Source organism: Peromyscus californicus, unplaced genomic scaffold (genome assembly GCF_007827085.1).
Source record: "Peromyscus californicus insignis strain IS unplaced genomic scaffold, ASM782708v3 Scaffold_1__1_contigs__length_55948999, whole genome shotgun sequence".
Lineage (NCBI taxonomy): Eukaryota > Metazoa > Chordata > Mammalia > Rodentia > Cricetidae > Peromyscus > Peromyscus californicus.
The window spans coordinates 41,244,537-41,265,017 of NW_026294492.1; the positions used below are offsets into that span (position 1 = coordinate 41,244,537).

General features: G+C 40.4%; 1 protein-coding gene across 33 annotated transcripts in view; it reads right to left on the minus strand.

The window, feature by feature from the left end:
* The window catches only part of Nrxn1 (neurexin 1), a 1,064,135-nt gene extending 1,048,721 nt beyond the window's left edge, over positions 1–15,414 (minus strand). For 7 of the 33 annotated variants that reach the window (XM_052746570.1, XM_052746569.1, XM_052746561.1 and 4 more), the window contains exons 1-2: positions 14,929–15,364; positions 10,259–11,904 (exon numbers count right to left, since the gene is read on the minus strand). In XM_052746570.1, the coding sequence (XP_052602530.1) occupies positions 10,259–11,030 (772 nt within the window). In that variant the 5' untranslated portion in view covers positions 11,031–11,904; positions 14,929–15,364. Of the gene's footprint in view, positions 1–10,258; positions 11,905–14,928 lie in introns of all 33 variants that reach the window. The other 26 variants (XM_052746557.1, XM_052746562.1, XM_052746547.1 and 23 more) reach the window with 11 other exon arrangements.
* Positions 15,415–20,481: the final 5,067 nt, after the last annotated feature.

Below are 20,481 nucleotides of genomic sequence, written 5' to 3' on the forward strand. Positions count from 1 at the left end.
AAATAAATGACAAAAACTATTTTAGGCTATATATACTATTATACTTTTAGGCTATCTTAGATAATATGTATTTTTTGATGATTTTAACGTAAATTTTAAGATTTCACAAACTGTTTTTGATTGAATTATATCACTTTTTTGCAAGTCATATTTTTCTGTATGTCCCTGTGCAAAGATATACACTTACATATACATTTATTGAGGAAAATAAATGTCTTATTATTTTTAAACTTCTCAATACTTCATTGCACTTGATCCAAGTAGGCTTTCATAAATGTACCTTATTATACATTTAATTGTGCAATGCAGGTAATGAAATACAATACATAACTTCATACTTTTCAGTTCAGTCAATTAAGCATGAAGTATATAGCGCATCACATATAATTTTAAATAAATAATAATTCATTTTAGGAGGAATTCAATTTTGCACTAAAGAAAAAGAGCCGAAGGTAGAAAGTGGTACCTTCCATGCAGCAGTTATAGTTATATGCTGCCATGCCAGCTTCTTCCCTAAGGAGAATCCAGGCATGCTTAATTATAGAGACATCATTACTTAGAAGAAAAACATTGAGTCTTTAATTTCCTTGCTTCTCCTGGACTGAGGCTGTTCGTTCTGCTGAATCTAGCAATGTCTGAGAAACAATGAAGCTAAGCTGGTTCTACAGAGAGGCCCAGGTGTTGTTAGGTCAGGAACAACAGTTCCTCCTGGGCGCTCTGATCAGTGCTGCTTTGGCTGCAGATGAGCAGCCACACAAAATTCACTGCCTCTAATGAACAGAAACCCCCTCCCGGTAGCAAAATGCTGGTCAAGTGACAGTTCCATTTGGCGTCTTCTCTTCTAACTTGGATTTCCAGAGCCTTCTAGGAAGCAAACTATAGAAGCGTTACAGAAGCAGTACTTGTTCTCACAGTGTAGAGTCGGTGTCCTGCTAATGTGCTCCACACAGTTTGGAGCACAAGTAAGCACACAAGAGTTCAGGTCAGCACTTTGGCTTGCCAGCTAAGATTTGTCTTCCTCCCACTTCCTTCTAATAATAACCTCTTATAGCTACCAGAAATAGCATAAAGAATGTATCTTTCTAAATCCAAGAACTACTCTTGGCCAAAGAGTTGGGAAGCCCAACTTACTTATCCACTGTATTCTCACTTGGTAATTTCACTTAACTCCTCTCTGTGCTTACAAGAGGCAGAATAATGTTTTCTTCAATCTTCAATATCCATATCTTTAGGGGAACCAAGTTCCAACTCAGTGTCTATTATTTGACTGACCTAGGTGTTTACATTTGTACCAAACCACATCATGGACTTCCATATTTTCAAACTTTTTACTACCCAAATTATAAAACTGAGCAAAATTCAGTGTGGCTTTATTCACAAAAACGCAATTCTTTTTAACTCATAAGGACAAAGGTTAGTGTTGGTTGGGTACAAAGTACAGGGATTTCTCTTCTAATTGCAAAGTTTAGTCAACCCACTAAGCATCCTGCAACTACGTGTGATAAACATCACAAGCTGTTTTCTTTAGCATCCTGACATTGGGAAATGGCACTAAATTTAATTCTTTTACAACCCTCACATCTAAGGCCTTATTGTAAGTCAGCCACTTAAAGTAGCTAACAACTAGCTTAGCACGGTTTAACCCTTTGATGAATGGATATGCAGGCTTTGTCATGCAGTGCCTGTCCCCACACAGCTGCCTGCCTGAGCACCTGGGCTCAGATTCCAGCCCAGCCATTAACTCCCTGTTGGGGAAAGTGAACTTTTCTAAACTGCCCGTGGGTCATAAGAAAAATAGGACTTTTATCAAGCTGGGGGAGTGAGGCTGTTGAAGAAATAACCAAGATAAGGTGGCTAGAACCCAATATAAAATGATTTCACTAAGAAAAAATAAGGAAGTAATTATTGGAATTACTAAGATGGCAACAGAACAATTTTAAGCTGTTCTCATGTTTAACAGGTATCTGTAGCTCCAGTGAGCTAGTGAACTTTAAATAATTGGACATACGGCATTTGTGGGGAGCATCTTTCTTTATAGACTTGGAGGATGTGTGAGAATTTGATTGGACTATCTAGTAATGTGTTTTCCAATATCCAATTACTCACTTAAGTATTGAATTGAGCCCTTTCAAACATCATTTCAGCAACTTGACAATTTCAGCATTTGGACTGTCCAAATTGCAAGGTTTCCATTGATTAATTGTAATGGAAAGATACATGTTTAAACAATACAAATCAAAATAAATCAAAATTAAAAGTACTTTATTTCTAAATATTATTAAGGCATCAGAAATTGAAAATGATTCAACTTCAAACATTGTATCAGGTATTTTAAACAGAGAACTCTATTTGCTCCTAGTTTATTTATATATAATGTGTCTGCTCTCTGGAATGATGTTTGCATTTATATTAAAAATATTGGATACTCTGAATAAAAATATTTTAATGTGGATCCCCACTGAGGATTACCTCATACCTTAGCATTCATATATAATTTATAAATGTAGAGGTTTTCACTAAGCAGCAATCATTTTTAATTTGAAGAATTTTTAAGAAGTTGACTGGCACTTACATATAATAAACTACACAGATCTTCAGGTATAGGTCAAGGAGTATTCATTCACAAATATGTACCTCAAATAACCCAGGCCCAAAGTTCCACTCTCTTTTAACATTACTAAACAATTACTTCTGTTTTGACCTCTGTCATCATAGGTTATTTGTGTCTCTTTAAATCTTCATAGAAATAGGATCATATTATTTATAAGAGTTATTGCCCTAAGTTATGTCTGTCTGGTTTAGAGTTTACCCAAGAGAGAAAAGGAAACTAGTATGATGGTTACTCTGTTTGCCATTTATCAATGAGCAGCAGCAGAATCCCACCAAATATGGTGAATACTACTGGGCATCAGTGATTAAAAATGCATCAAAGTCATCCTAAAGTAAGATTGTTAAAGCAGTAGTTAACCTTTAATCATGAGTATAACATCCTACAACCACCACACAGCAGTTTCAGGGTTTGCACACATCAACCACTCTCACACACTCTGCACAGTTGGTCTGCAGGAACTATCAGAGTTTTAGGAAGCTCACTACCAGGCTTCTTCATTTGCAGTCTTGGAAACTGAAGCACGGAATGGTTGTGGCCTTATCCTATGCTTAATGTCTGTTTAAAGACAAAGCCATGCCTGATATTGTGTCCCAGATTTTCATCATGTTCTTTGTACACAATAACATGTAAATAATAAGGCAAGAAAGAAATCTGAGAAAGCACCCTGCCTATCCCCATTCTGTCCCAAAGTATAAATATTTGGAAGCTAGGCTGAAAACAGGAAGCACAAAGTCATGGAGTCATGGAAAAACTCTGAAGAAAATGGCCAAGCAAAATTATTTTTCAAAACCCAATTAGAACTTTTAAAATTTACTATTCAGTAAACTATGCAAACACATCTGTTCCTGTACTTCTAAGTAAGAAAAAAAAGATTGAGCCATGAAATTATACAGAAGTGCATGATAATATATATGTAGATTTTACATAATATTTTAATAAGATGCATTTTTAACATAAAAACTTGTTCAAAATTATATCAGGAATGTTTATGGGTGTTTTTGAAAGTTTGTTTGTGAAGTGACTTTTAAGGGTAACTTTATTAAAATAAAACAGAACTTGGCTGTCTGTGATGAAATGTAATTTTTCATCCACATTTATCTTTTCTCTCCTGTAAGGAGCACAGCCAGCAGGGAGAGATACTGACTGGGAGAGACACAGAAGTGGCTGGTGACAGCTCAGGAGCTCGAGAGGCTCACCTCCTAATTCTCCAAATACAACTAAAAATAACAGAAATGTTCATATAATTCCAGCACTTTCTCTTGTCCAATGAGTAATCAGTTTAATTGTCAGATTTCATTGAAGAATGGCCAAAATTAGAACCTAATTACACTGCCATATGTATGTATGTATATGAAGAAAAATAGTTTGTAATAGAAAAATTACACTATAGACATTATATATATATATGTATATATATATATACATATATATATATATATATATTTGCTTTTGTTTTTGTTGGCCAAGTTCTGTCAACCCTACCCAATGTTTGCACAGACTAATCAAGTGCTGGACCACTGAGCTGCATCCTCTGCCCAATGTGATTGGTGGATAACTGGTAAGACAGAAAGAGTACTGCTTGAGTACAGGATTGTGCAGGCGTTATCTAAAGGATGAAAGACAGTGGTTAGAGATGTTTTTGTGAGTAGCATTTATTGAGTTATAAAATTATTACATGAATTTTTTTAAAATTTGAATCACAGCTTTAAAAAGGATATTAAGACAACTGTTTAAAACAGAAACAAAAGCTTATTGTCTTCATTATTTCCTTTCTTCATAAGTTGAAATTTTGACAATTAAAGAGATCACTGCACTGGAATTTAGCATTTGAAAGTTCCATACAGAGATTTTTGTGTGTAAGTACCCTTCAAGAAAGTGGTATCAACGACCAGACTGTGGTGCTGACAACAAAAACAGCAGCAGGGAAGTAGATACCACCCGGCGCCCTGCCCATGCCATCCACCCTTCTCTGTGTTTACACAAAGTCACCAGCCTAGTATTCACCAGGATTCTACGAAGCAAATACGGCTCCTGTGCAATACGGCTCTTATGCCAAGTCCTAAATTGAACAACAAAAAATTTAAGTTTTCCCACTTGTAATCTTTGGGCAGGCAGGCCAGAGAGTATGAGTAATTTAGCTCCTAAACTAAAATTACTCCACAGAAGAGGGGAAAGAGAAAAACAAATTCTGTGAATCAGTGGAATTCTAGAATGGTAACTATGTTGTGGTCATTTCATAGAAGCGACAGATGCCTTTCACTGTCCAATAGTAAGAAATCCCCAGGACGCTTCAACAAGGAGGAATCCATTCATGAGCTTTGTCCTACTCGAAGCTTTTTCACAGAGGTAAACAATCTTTTTTCTACAATGGTCACCTCAAATAAAATTCTGGCAATGTCTCTGTATCATTTGTGTTTAGTATTTACAATTTAACTTAAAAAAAAAATCCCATAAACATTTTAGTTCCTGTAGAAACTGTAAGAATATTATACATAATATTCATTTTAAGTGGTTTACAATGTTGCACCAGATAGCCAGTAGATGTTACTTTTTATTATAGATAAACTGATTACAATGTATTATATTTGTGATACAGTATGGTATTGCCACTGCTTTCCAGAAGACTTTGGCCTCAATTGGATAAACCAAGAGAAACCAAGTGACAATCCATACAGAGATCAGATCATGATTTTCCAAGTGGAGAGGAGTGTTATAAACAGTAAATGCACTTAAATCTCTAAACTTAACTAAGCCCAAGAAGATTCTAAGTTTCTTAAAACATGAATCCCAACTTGAAGGACTCTTTTCAAGGTATATTTTTTTCTCTCTACTTTCTCCAATACTTTGGCCTACAGTTTATAGGAGGTGCAGAGCAACTGCCGTTCAGTGACAAACAAAATAATATTTCTTTCATTTCCTCTGGCCCCCTTCCAATCTGTTTTGTAAACTGATGTTAAGTGTCATTAGTAAAATGTAAATTTGACACTGCCCTTCTCCTCTCCTATGCTATACTCTTGTGACTAAAAGGGCTTAAAATCCTTGAATAGTCCAGAATAGCTAGCAAGGCCTGACCCTACTATCCTATTGACTATGGACCGAGAGAGTCATTCAAAGAGGACTCCTGACAGTGGCAGAACAGGTTGTGTTCTGTAGAGATTTCTGACTGCTGAGTTTCCCTTCTCCATGTTTACCCGGCAAGTCCCTCTCACATTCAGCTATAAGTCTAATAGCTATACCTCAAGAAAATCTTGGACTAGGTCCCCTCACACTATTTTAAAGTTCTAAACAGCATATAGCCATTCTTTAAAATATATCGTCATTTTTAATTCCCATATATATTCTTTCAAATGGTATGCCTCCTCAGTAGACTACAGAATGTTGAGCAAGGAGCTACTTCTGAGTGTACTCACCATTGTAGCCACAAGTTTTCTCCATTCCCGCCTGGCCCCGTGGTCCTGCAGTCATTTATAACAATCACTCAGAGGCTTAATATTATTTAAAAACTGTATGGTCTATGGCAGGCCTCTTGCTAGCTAGCTCTTATAACTTAACCCATTTCTATTCATCTATAAGTTGCCACGTGGCCGTGGCTTACCAGTACTTTCATATCTTGCTTCTCCTAGTGGCAGCTCGCAGCTTCTCCCCAGACCCTGCCTTTCTTTTTTCTGTCTCTCTCTTGGATTTCCAGCCTGGCTATAACCTGACTTGCCATAGGTCAGAGCAGCTTCTTTATTAACCAGTCATAGCAACACATATTAACATTGTACAGAAAAATATCCCACAGTACACCATTTCATTGCAGAAGCCTAAAGCTCTGGCATGTGCAAGCAGTCAATCTATACTTATGTATAAAAAGAGATGAATAAATGAATGTATATGAATGTGTATTGTCAAATCTCTGGTCTCAGGAAAGTTATATAAAGCAGCACTTTACTAAAGACATTTACTGCACTGCCATGCCCTATAATATTAAGCAATAATGCATCTTTATAGTAATTTGAATAGAGAAATTGGAAGAAAATGACATCACAATCCAGTATGATATGAAACATGTGACCATGAAAAGTCTAGGACTTACTTAGATCTGGAGATCACAAGAATAATTTAATTTCTTATGGATCATCATTTTATCCTTAATTTTAAGCTGGATCATCATGAGATTCACTATGTTTTTGAAACTGCTAGGAAACTATCAGTACCCTTAAGTAGAAACTTATTAAATAATAATGGCACAGACGCACTTAGATGCGTATGATCCACTGAAAAAGCTATGTGCTCCATAAGCATCCATCATTCAGGAAGGATGACATTGTTAGGTAGTTGAGCCCTGATAACCCTCAGGATCAAAAATATCAGTGGTACATAAAATACCTGTTTCTGGGACCATTTTGTATGTATTTTTGCTCTTTGAAAAACATCTCATCCCCCCTCCCACCCACCCTCAAAAAAGCCAATCTGAAGGAAGGAAAAAGTTTACTTAGCATATGAAAAGAGACACAACTTGGAAATAAGGTGTTTCTGTTCCTATCTAGGCTCTGCCACTAACCTGATCATGAAACACAACTTTTCAGGTGTTCTCTCTCCATCAGTACATAAATATGTAAGTAAATAAACAGGTAAATCTTATTAGGATGTCAAAGAATTCATTCAAAAAAATATTCTTGAATGAAATTCACAGATAAATTGTCCCAGGCATCTAGATGGGGAAGATAAAACCACACCATTCCATTCTGACTTTATATTATCATCATATTTTTAGTTCTTATTTTTTATTTTGTTTTGTTGTTGTTCAAACAGCCCTAGCTGTCCTGGAACTGGCTTTGTAGACCAGACTTGCCTTGAACTCACAGAGATCTACCTGCCTCTGCCTCCCTAGTGCTGGGATCAAAGGTGTGCGCCACCACTGCCTGACTGTTCTTAATTGTTTTAAATAGAAGGTTACTACAATATATTGTACTTCCTAAATTAAGTGTAAAAGGAATTGAAAGGACTGGGGATGCCTTAACTCTGTGTTCAATATTTGCTTAACTGTAATCTTTCCTGTACAATTTCTGTAATGAATATTTATTTATTTTGTTTTTAAATTGGGTTTATAAAGAATGTGGTAATCAGTGTAAATACTGAGAGGAGACAGAGCTTTGTTTACACTTCATCTGAATAGAAATCATCTCCCCCAGTCGTCAAGGCATGATCGGTGTTGGGAGAGGCATCCACTCCAATTAATTATTCAATAGTCACTTGACACACATGAAATGGAGAAAATAAGCCAATGCTTCTGGGAAGACAGACTATGCCTTAATCATTCCATTTCCCATTTCTTTGATAATCAAAAGAACCCAGCCTTTTGTTTTCATGCCATGACTAGTGGTGAGCTTTGCATTCTCTTTCGACTCACATTTTCAAAATGAATCAATGCTCAGGACAATTCTGATGCATTTACTTTCTTGGGAAGATTTTTCTTAGGCCTCAGATATCATACTGCTCCAATATTCATCCTGTTAATTCCAAATTATGCACCTTACAGAAAGAACTATGCATTTGCCAAAACAAAATGTATTTTGGAAACATCTAATTCTGTTTCTCTTTAACATTCCCCTTTTTTTTTCAAGCTTTCTCCAGTCTTAACTGTTCCTCATTATGCATGATCCTTGGATCCCTACATTAAAATGCATAGAAATATTTTTAAAATTCATTTAAAACACTCTCCCACACAGTACAAGCTGTCATTGTGTCATATTTGTTTCTTAATTTAAGAAAGGAAGTTATATTTCATTAAGTTGCCTTCTTTATCATTTAAAGTGGCATTAGGATGCTTAGAGAAGTATTTTCCCATAAAAATAATATTTGCCATTCCTTATTAATCAGTACAAATGTATGCAACTTCAGGTTGTACTACTGAATTCATCTCATCTAGCTATCATATTCAGGATTTACAGTTCAGCTAGATTTGGTAGAGGAAAAAGATTGTTCTGTTTTATTTTTGTAAAACATGAAATCTGATCTTATGTTCACGGAAATTTACCAGTAGAGATGAAGTGCAGTATGGGACATGGGATACAATCATCTCTAATTACTTAGACCAAAGAACCTAACACAAACCCATATGAAAACAAAGCACGGGTAATAACTCTTAAACACCCCACCACTGTTCCCATGAAAGCTACAGAACACTCCTGAATAACACTTTTCTTCCTCCTAACTAACTCTCTTTGCTGTTTAAGCAGTTACAAATTTCATCATGTCTGCCTTTCTTTAAGAGCCAAATGAGAGTGAGCTGCCAAGTCTAATAAGAATTACAAAGGCTGGCTCCTCGCAGCAGTATCAGCCAAAGGGGCAGGGGGGGGGGGGATTTTTAAAGAAAGAAGAACAAAAACCCAAAGCCAGACATCACACAATAAAACACAACCACACACAGAGCTTTGGGGCCCTGTCTTTCCAAATCAGATATAATTATTATAATAATTGACCTTTTCACATCAACCATACATGCTACCCATCCATGCACTCACTGGCTGCCTTGATTTGACCCCAAGCTATATACCTAATGAAAACCAAGACACCTCTCTGGCTTAGCTTCTAATATATTCATGTTTCATCCTAGGCACATCACTCACCCCCTTTCTGTTTACAAGTTTCCCTGCATTTACATAAGAATAATTTCCTTGGTCACTGTCATAAAAATAAATAAATAAATAATAGAAGAGATACACAGAAAGCTGTGTTTTAGATGTAAAGGGGTGAAAATAAAGCTTAGCTGTACTTTGTTTTAAGCCCTGAGGACCACGGAAACAACTTGACTTCTGCTACTCACAAAAATGTTATCAGCTGGATATCTATGGAAAAATCTCTTACCATCACTCACATGCATCCTGTTCAATAGCCTGGGCAGTCTTCCCCATCCAGCGACATCTAAATTGCTCTAGTACTTTTGTTACCAAGCACTTATTAAGCATGAAATACATTATCTCATCTCTAACATTCCTCACCATTAGCTGACCTGTCTCACACTTGAAGAAACCAAAGAAATCACAAAATTCGACTTGAATATGGCAGATCTGGGGATTGGGACATAACCATGGAAACCAATACTATTTTCCCAAAGCCTTCTGTTCATGAAGGAAATCTCTTTCCACAACCAGGGGCAGGTCTTGGATCTGCAATGTTACCCAGGGCCTAAGGACTGTGTGCTTTGACCAGGAACCATGTGGACAGCTCTACCATGGATGGCCCAGGGCTGCTTACCCTGCATTTAATTTTCTCACCAAACACATGCTCAGTTTTCTAGACACTTGTCAATACCTTACAGGCAAGGTCTGTGGTCCTGTACTGGTGGTCCAGGACAGTACAGGGCCATGTAGGTGGGCAATGGCCATCGAACTACAGGAACCCGACAACCTTGGGCTGGGGTTTTAGGGAGGCCATTCTATTGGTCACTTGGAAGGAGGTAGACTTGCATGGACGGGGCCTCAGAAAGTGAGGGAGGCTTGCCCATTCAGAGGCTGCAAAGGGAGGAGCTATCTGCGGAGGGCAGCATGGCCTTGAGGGACAGACAGGCCTTCACCGGAGGCATCCGGAGGAGGAAGGCCCCATGCACCGGCCTCCCGCCCAGCCCAGGCCGAGGCTCCACGGGGGTCGGGCAGGCCTTACCTTGGCTGCAGTCCTTGCCGCGGAAGCCGGTCCTCGAGCAGTCGCACACGGCCTGGTCGTCGACCACGGAGCAGACGCCTCCGTTGAGGCACACGCCGCCCTCGCCCTCGTCGCCCGCCTCGCACGGGCTCCCCCCGCCGCTGTTGGGCGGCTCGTCGTCCAGCTTGACCTCGCCGCTGTCCACGGGCAGCGCCTGTGACGAGTTGACCCTGACGTCGCGGATCCAGCCCTTGAAGGGCTCGCGCTCCCTCACCGAGGCCAGGGTGAGCTTGAGCGCCGCGGCTCGCAGTTCGGGGGGCAGCCCCCCGACGAAGAGCCCGCTGAAGACCGTCATGTCCCTGCGCTTGGACTTGACCTCCACCCACTTGGCCTCGGCCTGGTCGATGTAGAGCGTGGTGTTGCGGAACTGGCGGCGGATGCGCACGCTGTGCCACGCCCCGTCGTTGACCGGCGTGTCCGCCAGCAGCGTGGCCGGCTCGGCGCAGAAGATGGAGAAGCTGAGCTGCAGGCGCCCGCCCCGGGTCAGGATGAGCTCCAGGAAGTCGCAGAAGCCCTCGTCGTCGAAGTAGAGCACGAGGCCGCGGGCGCTGCGCGTCTTCAGCTGGAAGCTCATCTCGCTCTCGCAGCAGGCGTTCCACTTGGGGAAGCGCGTCCACTGACCCTCGGCACCCGGGAACTCCAGCCCGCTGCCCAGCTCGGCCCAGCAGCCCAGCAGCAGCAACGACAGGCATAGGAGAAAGCAGCCCCCGCGCTGGACCAGCGCCGACCCCATGCTCGGGGCTGGGGTGCGGCGGGGGGGAGCCGGGGGCGACAGGGTCGAAACGGTCCTGGACACCGTCACGGAGAAATGGGGGTCCGTAGAGGAGTGGGAGGGAGGGGGCAGGTGGGCGTGGGAGGGGCGCGCCCTCCTTTAGCTCTTTTTTTCTTCTTCTTCTCTTCCAGCAGCCCCTTCCTCGCTCCCAGTAGTCCCCTTCCAACTGGAAAGCGGAGACCCCAGTGGTACAGGGTAGCCACAGAACTTCCAGGCCAAAGGGAGGAGACACTTTGGAGGCAACCTTCTGAAAAAGACGGCCACCGAGGCTCAAAGATCACTGATCCATTTGCATCCAATGATGTCAAGTGAGAGCATCTGTGGCTCCAACCAACACTTCACTCTTCCAGGAACAACACCTGCAATGTGTCACGGGTGGTGCCCGCAGAAGGAAAGAGAGTCAGAAGGCAACTCGTACTTCTCAGGGACTGACGGGAAGCCAACAGTACGCCAGTGTCTTTGGCTCTTGGGAAGCCTTGAGGACCCTCCAGGCGTTGGCCCCAAGAACAAAGGAAGAACGGATACGAGGGACACCAGAACAGCTTCAGAGGCCTGCTTCTTCTGCCATATCACAGGTTTCCAGCACCACTGAAGTCAAGGCCAAATTTCTTGTGCATGTCTTCCTGGGCTGATTTCACGTTATGTTGACCAGCCCTGTCAGTAGGACTCAAACCCTGTTGTGAAACAGCCAGAAGCTGTTAGATGGTGAAGTCAAATCCCAACAGCTCTCCGATTTTCTCCCTCTGCAAGGCCACACTAAGATGCTCGCATGTCAATTGGTTGTATGTTGCTGATGCATTTTGATTTTATTGTCTTTTTATAAGGACCCAAAAATCTGTGGAAATTAAAATAAAAATTAAGGCCTCTATTCAATTATAGTATTATGCAAAACGTTACTCAACTAGGAAAGCAGGTATATGACCAATGATTTTATCAAACCAGAGAATTAATTTTGCTGGATACAGGTGCGTGTGTGTGTGTGTGTGTGTGTGTGTGTGTGTGTGTGTGTGTACAGTAAGGTCAAATATTTCCTACTATGTAATGTCACACTCTTACAGCAAGCTATTACAACCTTGAGTTTACCATATCTGTTCATTGGTGACCAGAATTTTAAGAACAATTTGGTTGTGACATTCTTTCCAATTGTCCAAGAAAGTTTTAATTTCTAAAATGTATGAGGAAAGAAATGGAATGCCTTTTTAAAGGTTTTCTACTTACACCATGTGCTAGTTCCATGGAGAGGTGATACAACCTGTTCAAACCCCAGTTAATGGACAATTTTATAACAGGGAAAATACATCCAACTTTCAGCAGGAAGATGCTAGCTTATATTTGTATAGCATTCTTATCACTTGTCTCCCAGACAACAGGAATGTAGTGGTTTCTTGGGAGTCTCTTTAAAATTTCAAGCAAATATATTCCTCCTTTTTTTTATCAAATACATAATCTGTTATAATATAAAACATCTAGCTGGAGCCAAATTTGGAAGTATTTATGTCCTTGCTGCCATAATATTAGTTATTTCAAAAATGGGTATTTGATATTCTGCCTCACAGTCTAGTGATCTGACTCCTCCTCAAGTCTTTATCTGGCTGTCAGCCATTAGGACTTGTGTGGTCAGAACAGCAGTTGGCGTGTATGTCACCTCGGCTGTTATGGCTCCAGGATGCTCGAATTTAAAGCCATACCTTTGAATCACTCACGGTGCTCTTGAATCACTTCTTTTTATTTAACTCTAATCTGACAGGCTTTTGAAATGGTACAGAAACCATAAATTTTGAAGGAGGGGCTATGAATTTTTTAAACCAAATAACTCACATTTTGAGAAAAAATGAAAATGTATCATTTGGTCATTCCAGTGGAACATATCACCCTCACCATGTCTCACTATCTCCTACACACACACACACACACACACACACACACACACACACACACTGCTCCAAATTTACTGCTTGGACACAGAGCTCACTATCTAATTAACACTTTTTCCCCCTACAAGCTGAAACTAGCAGTAATTGATGGCACCGCATTGTGGCTGCTCCTCTGTGGAGGGAGCTGAAAGCATTTCTCTTCAGTTCAGAATGATCCCTACAGGTGTCAGCTGAGAGCCATCAAGCTAGGGGATCCCACTTCAAGTTCCTCCCCAGATGAAATTGATGACGGGTTCTCTTCTTTCAACATAGACACAACACACAACACAGACACACACACACACACACACACACACACACACACACACACACACACACACCTCACAGATATAATGAACTCATACACTTCTCCTTACCAAATGGTAATAAAAATCTCAGTTGCCTATTTATTATGGCTGATACATTCCTCACCCTCAGCTATTACAAGTCATATCTCTCCTACTCCTGTGCCAAACCCAAAGAAAGGTGCTTTTAAAAATGATCAATAATAGCATATTATTCAGTATACTTTCATGTTTAAGTAGGATGTGGAATATGGTAAATGTTCAGTATTTAGCAAAATTAGTCTGGACTATCACAAGAGTAGTGCTTCGAGGCCATTCTCAGCTTGTTTCTGTCTCTCTGTCTGTCTGTCTCTCTGTCTATCTGTATCTCCTTCAGTCTGTATTTCTGACTCTGTGTGTGTGTGTGTGTGTATGTAGAAAGAGAGAGGAGAGAGAGAGAGAGAGAGAGAGAGAGAGAGAGAGAGGATAGAGACAAACTGGATAACTGACTGTTGGAGCTTATTATTGTATAATTTTACATATATCACATAACCTTTTTGCACCCTGTCTCCTGCCCTCCTCATCTGAGGCACACCTTGACCATTTTGGAAAGGATGGAGAGAAGGAGGAAAAAACCTGGAAGGATGTATATATGTGTGTATATATATATATATATATATATATGTATATATATTCTTATGTATATATGTATGTGTATATATATTCTTATCACAGGGGAGGTCAACTGGCTTTCCCAGTTCCTAGAGGAAGCTCATTGTGTGAAAGACAGTATCTTTATTTATATGGAAAAAGAGGATTCTCTCTCGGTGCCCAAAAAGACCTGGAGAGTTCACAAATTAGAAGATGAAATAAAGGGATCTGAAAAACAACCATACTGCAGCCAAAACAAGAAGCGCTCTAATTCAAAAGCTGCCTAACAGCCTCATTAATCTTTTCTCTCGTTTCTAGAACAAAATTCATTCCCAAGTCACTGGAAGGATCAATACAGTATGCTGATCGGCTGCAGTTGCATTTATTTTATCATGTTTTCAGTGACACACATGCATGCACACACACACACACACACACACACACACACACACCCCTTACCATAAAACCTTTCAATATATATCCCTATAAGGAATCTGAAATCTATGAGAGAAATATTACAAGTTTTATCTTTTTGGCTCTGGCTTTTGCAAAGTACCTCAATACCAATGCACACCCAAAATTCTCCCTGGCTTTCCCGCCCAGTCTCTAAGCACCATCCCTAACACCAGTGCAGTTTCTTGGAGCCTGAAGTCTATTGCACAAATTAAGGATGGGCACAGTCAGGACTGATGGGGAAGGAAGAGAAAGAAAGAGATGTAGATATGTTTTATTTTATTGTTTTGCTTTCTAACTGCCTTTCCCTTTTCTTTCTTTGGATAACAAATCACTGCATTTAGCCTTTAAGTTACTACCTAGTTCCACCATCTCATCTTCTTGCCATTTGAAAGGCTACACGCAAAACAAGCAAAATCTACACTCCTCCACCCTCCCACCACCCATCCTTCCCTCTGTATTTGTGGCAGATCCTGGCCCAGTTACAACCGGGAAAGATACCCTTCTCCAGCTTGCCTCGCCCCATCCCCTCCCCCAGCCCAAATTGAGCTCCTTTACCTGCCTGGTTATTCCCCTTAGCTCCAGCCAGAGCTTGAAGCATGCATCGGTCAAAGCGAATTTCCTGAGGTCTAAGGATAAGGCGACTGCTGCTGCCTTTTTTCCGAGGCGTCAGGCTTGAGCGTCTATCTCCAAGAGTGCGGAAGGGAAGAACATGCAACGGAGGGGAGCAGCAGGGGGAGCAGGAGGAGGAGGAGGAGAGGGAAAAGGGGAAGGAAGAGGCGGTGGTGAAGCCCGAGAAGGCTGGGTTACGTGACGCCGGGTGCTGTCCTTCTGAAAGAGAAGGGCGGAGCTGAGCTCTCCGCAGTACCATGGAGAGCGGCCGGCCGGTCCTCTGGTTTGGGAACCGGTGGCCTCAGGCAGCCGCAGCCCCTTCCAAGTTCAGATGCTGAGAAGCAAGGTGCTTCTACCTTTGCATCGTCCCCTTGCAGGGGGAATCTGGGGGCGGAGACTTGCCACAAGCACTTCTAACTAGTCACTCGCCACCCTCCCTTCCAGAGAGAGGGGAGAGAGAGAGAGAGAGAGAGAGAGAGAGAGAGAGAGAGAGAGAGAGAGAGAGAGAGAGAGAGAGAGAGAGAGAGAGAAACCAGAGTCACGTAGCCTACTGAGCATGCCCAGGCCCCTGCTAGACCCACGAAAATCTTGTGGAGATTCCACTTCTCCGGGATTTAGTCATGATTGGGCGGGGGTACCTGAGAAGATGCCAGGACTCGGCAGCTAAAGGGAAGGAACAGAAACCGAGAAGCCGGTGACTAAGACGAGCTCCGGCTCAAGGTGTGCACCTGGATCTCCAGTTCCGAACCCTTGCAAAACTAGAGGCTCTTTGAGGAATGCAGGGGCAGGCGGGACTCAACACCCGCACTGGCTCCCTACTGTACTCAGTGTTCTGCCCCACCCCTTTCTGTAGCCCTGGACTGAGCCATCTGCCTATGCTGTGATAAAAGGACGTTAGAGAGACCCACCAGACTATCGCTCCAAGTTGGAGACCAGACTCATGCATCTGACAAGGTGCTTTCCTGGCAGTTTCTCCATCCACCAGCTTTTCATTCCCTGCCTCCGCTTTGGGCATCCTGAGCTGAACCAAGTTCTCTACCTATTTAACTCTTCCCTCCGGCTCTTCCTTCCTTTAGCCTCTGGTAAAACCTGGAAAAAGTGCAGCGCAGTGTGAACCTCTCTCACTGTGTAATTGGGCATGCCCAGTAGGCATTTCTGTATCTGGTGAGGAAGGAGTTAACTCTAAACGAGCTTGCAGACAAAGTGGATGGAAGTCTGGAGTCTGTGGCTTTAAATTATGCGTTCAGTCCTTTGGACATTTAAATTTCTATCCCCGTTATATTTCTACCACAGGTTAGTTTTAGAGTAGAAATACCAGATGTTTTTATTTCAACATCACAGACTTGATAGCCTCAGCCTCAAATGCTGAGGTAAGAGTATTTTCTGCCTTCAGGCTCTTTAAAGGAAGAATGCAAGAGCTAGGCAAATTCAGGAGCCTTGAGATTTCCAAATGCAAGATTCTTTTCCATCCAAAGAAACCAGAATTCTCTCCTAACAATGAACATATTTACACTTCTCCTACTTTTGTTCAAATGTATAAGAAAAACCTGAATACAGAAACCTCAGTTTTATGTCTATTTTTAATGCCCTTTAGAAAAAGCAGTTTCATCTAGTGATGACATGTATAGAAAACAGAATCAGATTGGCTGGGTGTGAGTTCCATGTCTGACATTTACTAGCTGTGACCTTGGCATGACACTTAGCCATATGATACCCTTGTTGTTGTCGTCATCGCCTAGTCTATAAGATGGGTACAATCAACGTCTCCACTTAATGTACATGAATATACAAATACAAAAGTATTCTGAATTCTGCTTTAAGCCACTGCTAGCTGTTTTGATGAGTAACTCAACCCAACACTATTCTGTCTGACACAGTGACAGGCACTCTGAAAGTTAAGACTCTTGATTATAAAATAGTGATGGCCAGCTTGTTCTTCAAAATTGCTTAAGTGTGCACATGTATTTAAGTCAGAAATGAAATCTTAAAAGTATAGCTAAGTCTCGGAAAAGTTGTTATTAAAGTTATGATATTTGTAAGTGGACATGAAATTGTATTCAGCTTGACTTGGGGCCTTTTCTTGGTCTCCTGCTATTCACTGAGAGCGCATGGGAGCAAGTGGCATAAACAGCACACCAAAATTGGAGGGGGCCAGAATTGCTGACCCAGAAATGGAATGGATACCATATATTAAAAATCTAATTCAGACAGTACTCACCATACTCTCAAGATCTATGAACATTCTTCAGTGAAAATTGTGGTCCAACAACAGATTTCCAAGAAGTACACTGAAGACAGACAGGCAAACATGTCTACCTGCCTTTCACTTGAAGTCTTGAGAAAGATGATTTGTCCTCAAAGTGTCTATGATCTGAATAACTGCACAGTCTACTTCAATTTTATTATGCAAATTTGGGTTATTCGTTTATTTCCATTGTAATGAGGTCAGAACCAAGGGCCTCATAAGTGCCAGGCAAGTGGTTTTCCACAAAACTATATCCAAGCCCTCTTTTAACTTTTTGAGTTAGGGTCTCACTATGTTGCCCAGGCTGACACTGAATCACTAGAATTCACAATCCTCCTACTTCAGTCTCATGGATAACCAGCATTACAGACCTAGGCCACTGGGTCTGTAGATTTTGATTTTATCATAAATATAACAGTACTTCTATGGAGTCATGGTTTTCCTCCATCTGGTTTCTGTGGTTCTCTGGTGGAAAACAAACGTTAAAATCAATTAACATTTTTATGTTTTATTATACATTTTAAAACAAAAAGTTCTTGGTATACACACTCTCCCTAAATACACACAGTATGTATGTATGTATGTATGTATGTATGTATGTATATATATATATATGAACAAGACTATGCTTTACAATAAATCCCCTTTGAAGTTATTAGATATAAGATACTGACTGTTAGGCTTGCAGACAGCTTTATTCCCAGCACTCAGGAGACATCTCTGTGGATCTCTGTGAGTTCAAGGCTCTACATAGCTCCAAGACAGCTAGGGTTACATAGTGGGAGACTATCTCAAAAAAACAAAAAACAAAACAAAACAAAAAACTAATAAACATTGTCTGTCTTAACTAGACATAGTGGTACATACATGTAATCATAGTTACTGGAGAGACAGAGGCAGAAGTATTGCAAGTTTCAGTCCATCTTGGACAACTTAAGACTCTGAATCAAAACAAAATTAAAAATGGCTGATGATGTAATTAGTAGTAGAGCATTTACCAAACATACCCAAAGCCCTGTGTTTAGCGCTTCCCCCAGTACCACAGTAATACATTAATACATAAATACATAAATATCTACTGTGTCTCATGTAAGTAACACAGGACAAATGTTCTTGTTTTTCCCCTCTCATAAATATATAGAAGAGAAACTATCAACATCTACTTAAAATGAAAGAAGACTCACAGTACAGTTTAGTGATTAACATTAATTTACTCTAAGGTTTTTTTTATTCTAATTTACCCTAAAACCATATTTATACTGGTTTGGTTTTTGCTTGTTGTTCTGATTTGTTTGACTTGTTTTTGTTTGTTTGTTTGATTGATTGTTTGTTTGTTTGAATCTATGCGCATGAGTTTCCGCACAGGTAACACGAGGATGAAAGTGCCCTGCTTTATAAGGCAGAGTAGTGACTATGCCATGTTCCATGGCAGTTGTGGGTTTACTCTGTGCCAGCCATGGCCATCATACTGCATTCATTTATTTAATCCTTGAATCCATTCATTTATTTAATCCATTCATTTATTTAATGCGCTGCCAGACTGAGAGTTGTTCTCCCATTTTACCAATGACAAAAATGAAGCAGACACCTTAACCACTGCAGTCAAACACACAAAGCTAGTGTGAACAACAATAAAAAATACAGGACTGCCCTGACTGCCTTGATTCTTCGCCTCTCAGCAAATGATGTGATGCAAGCAGCTTAGTGGTAGACAAAAAACATTTTTATAAGAATTTCACTTCAAAATCTAGGAAAGAAAACAGTCAAATTAGGAATTTCATAATGTCATTGTTAGTGACTGTATTGTTAGATTTTTTGTTATTGGTTGGCTTTGGTTTTTGTTTGGTTGGTTTGGTAACTTGATAAAAACTAGAGTCATCTGGGAAGAGGGAACCACAATTGAGAAAATGTACCCATCAGATTAGCCTACAGATTAGACTGAGGGCAAGCTACCGGGTATTTTCTTGATTAACATTTGATGTGGGGGCCCAATCTAAAGTGGATAGTGCCACCCGATGTAGGTGGTCCTGGGATGTACAAGAGAGCAGGCTTAGTAAGCCATGGATAGCAATCAAGTAAGCAGCACTCCTCTGGGGCCTTTTCTTCAATTCTTGCCTCCAGGTTCCTGCCTTGAATTCCTGCCTGGACTTCTCTCAGCGATGGACTGTGACCTGGAAGGATAACAGAAATAAACTGAAGTTGATTTAACCATGGTGTGTTATGGCAGCAATAGAAACTGTAACTAAGACAAATACTGTATGTTTCATTTATTTAATTATGTTAAACCTTATGGGTGAGGAGTTTTCATAATGCTATCATTTCTTTTATGTGAAAAATATGCTAGGTAATTGTTTTAGATCTAAATTTGAGGTAATTTAACATTTGTCCAAACAATCCAGTACTTTTCTAGAAGGTTAGAACTAGGATTAATTTCTTCCAAATCACTTTAGGGAATCTACCAATGTTACCTCTGACATTAACGTATAAAGGATTTTAATTCCAGCCCCCTTCACCGCTCAGAACAAATGAGATAATTGTGAAGTCAAAATGGCTGTTTATAATTATGACTGATTGGGAGAATTTCTGGCAACTCAGATATGGAAACATAAATATAATATCTCACATCTCACACTGGTAAACACTTTACAACAATGAAAATGCATGATCCCCCCAAACAAATACCTTTTTTATACATTATTAAATATTAATAGGTACACTAACTTGAAAACTCACTCTACACTAAAAATAAAACTAAGTGATACGATTTTTTGACTGAGAAACGAAGGCAGTAGGAGAAGCTGTGTTTATTGCTGCAATCATAGCTTGTGCTTTAACATTAGGAAATCAGTGTAAACACGTACTTTCTTAATTAGCATGGCAGCAAAATGGAAGATTTGAGACCCACGAATTCCAAGATGGAGATCAACTTAGAAAGGGGCTTTACCCTTACTAAATAATATGATATGAAGGGAGATAGCAGATATTGTATATTAAATACCCTTTCACTTAACAAGGGACACAATTTAAAAGAAAGGAATAAGATTCATTGCTCTGAAGGGATTTTTGTTGTTGTGATGAGATGATAAAATTGAAGCTATTTTTATTTTTCATTATTTTAAATGTATCTGTTTGTTTGGTAATGGGTGGGTGGAGGCTGCACACATATGCTGCAGCATGCCAGTGGAGATCAGAAGACAGTGTGGAGGCATACTCTTTCCACAGTGTGGGTTCTTGGAATGGAACTCAGGTCATTA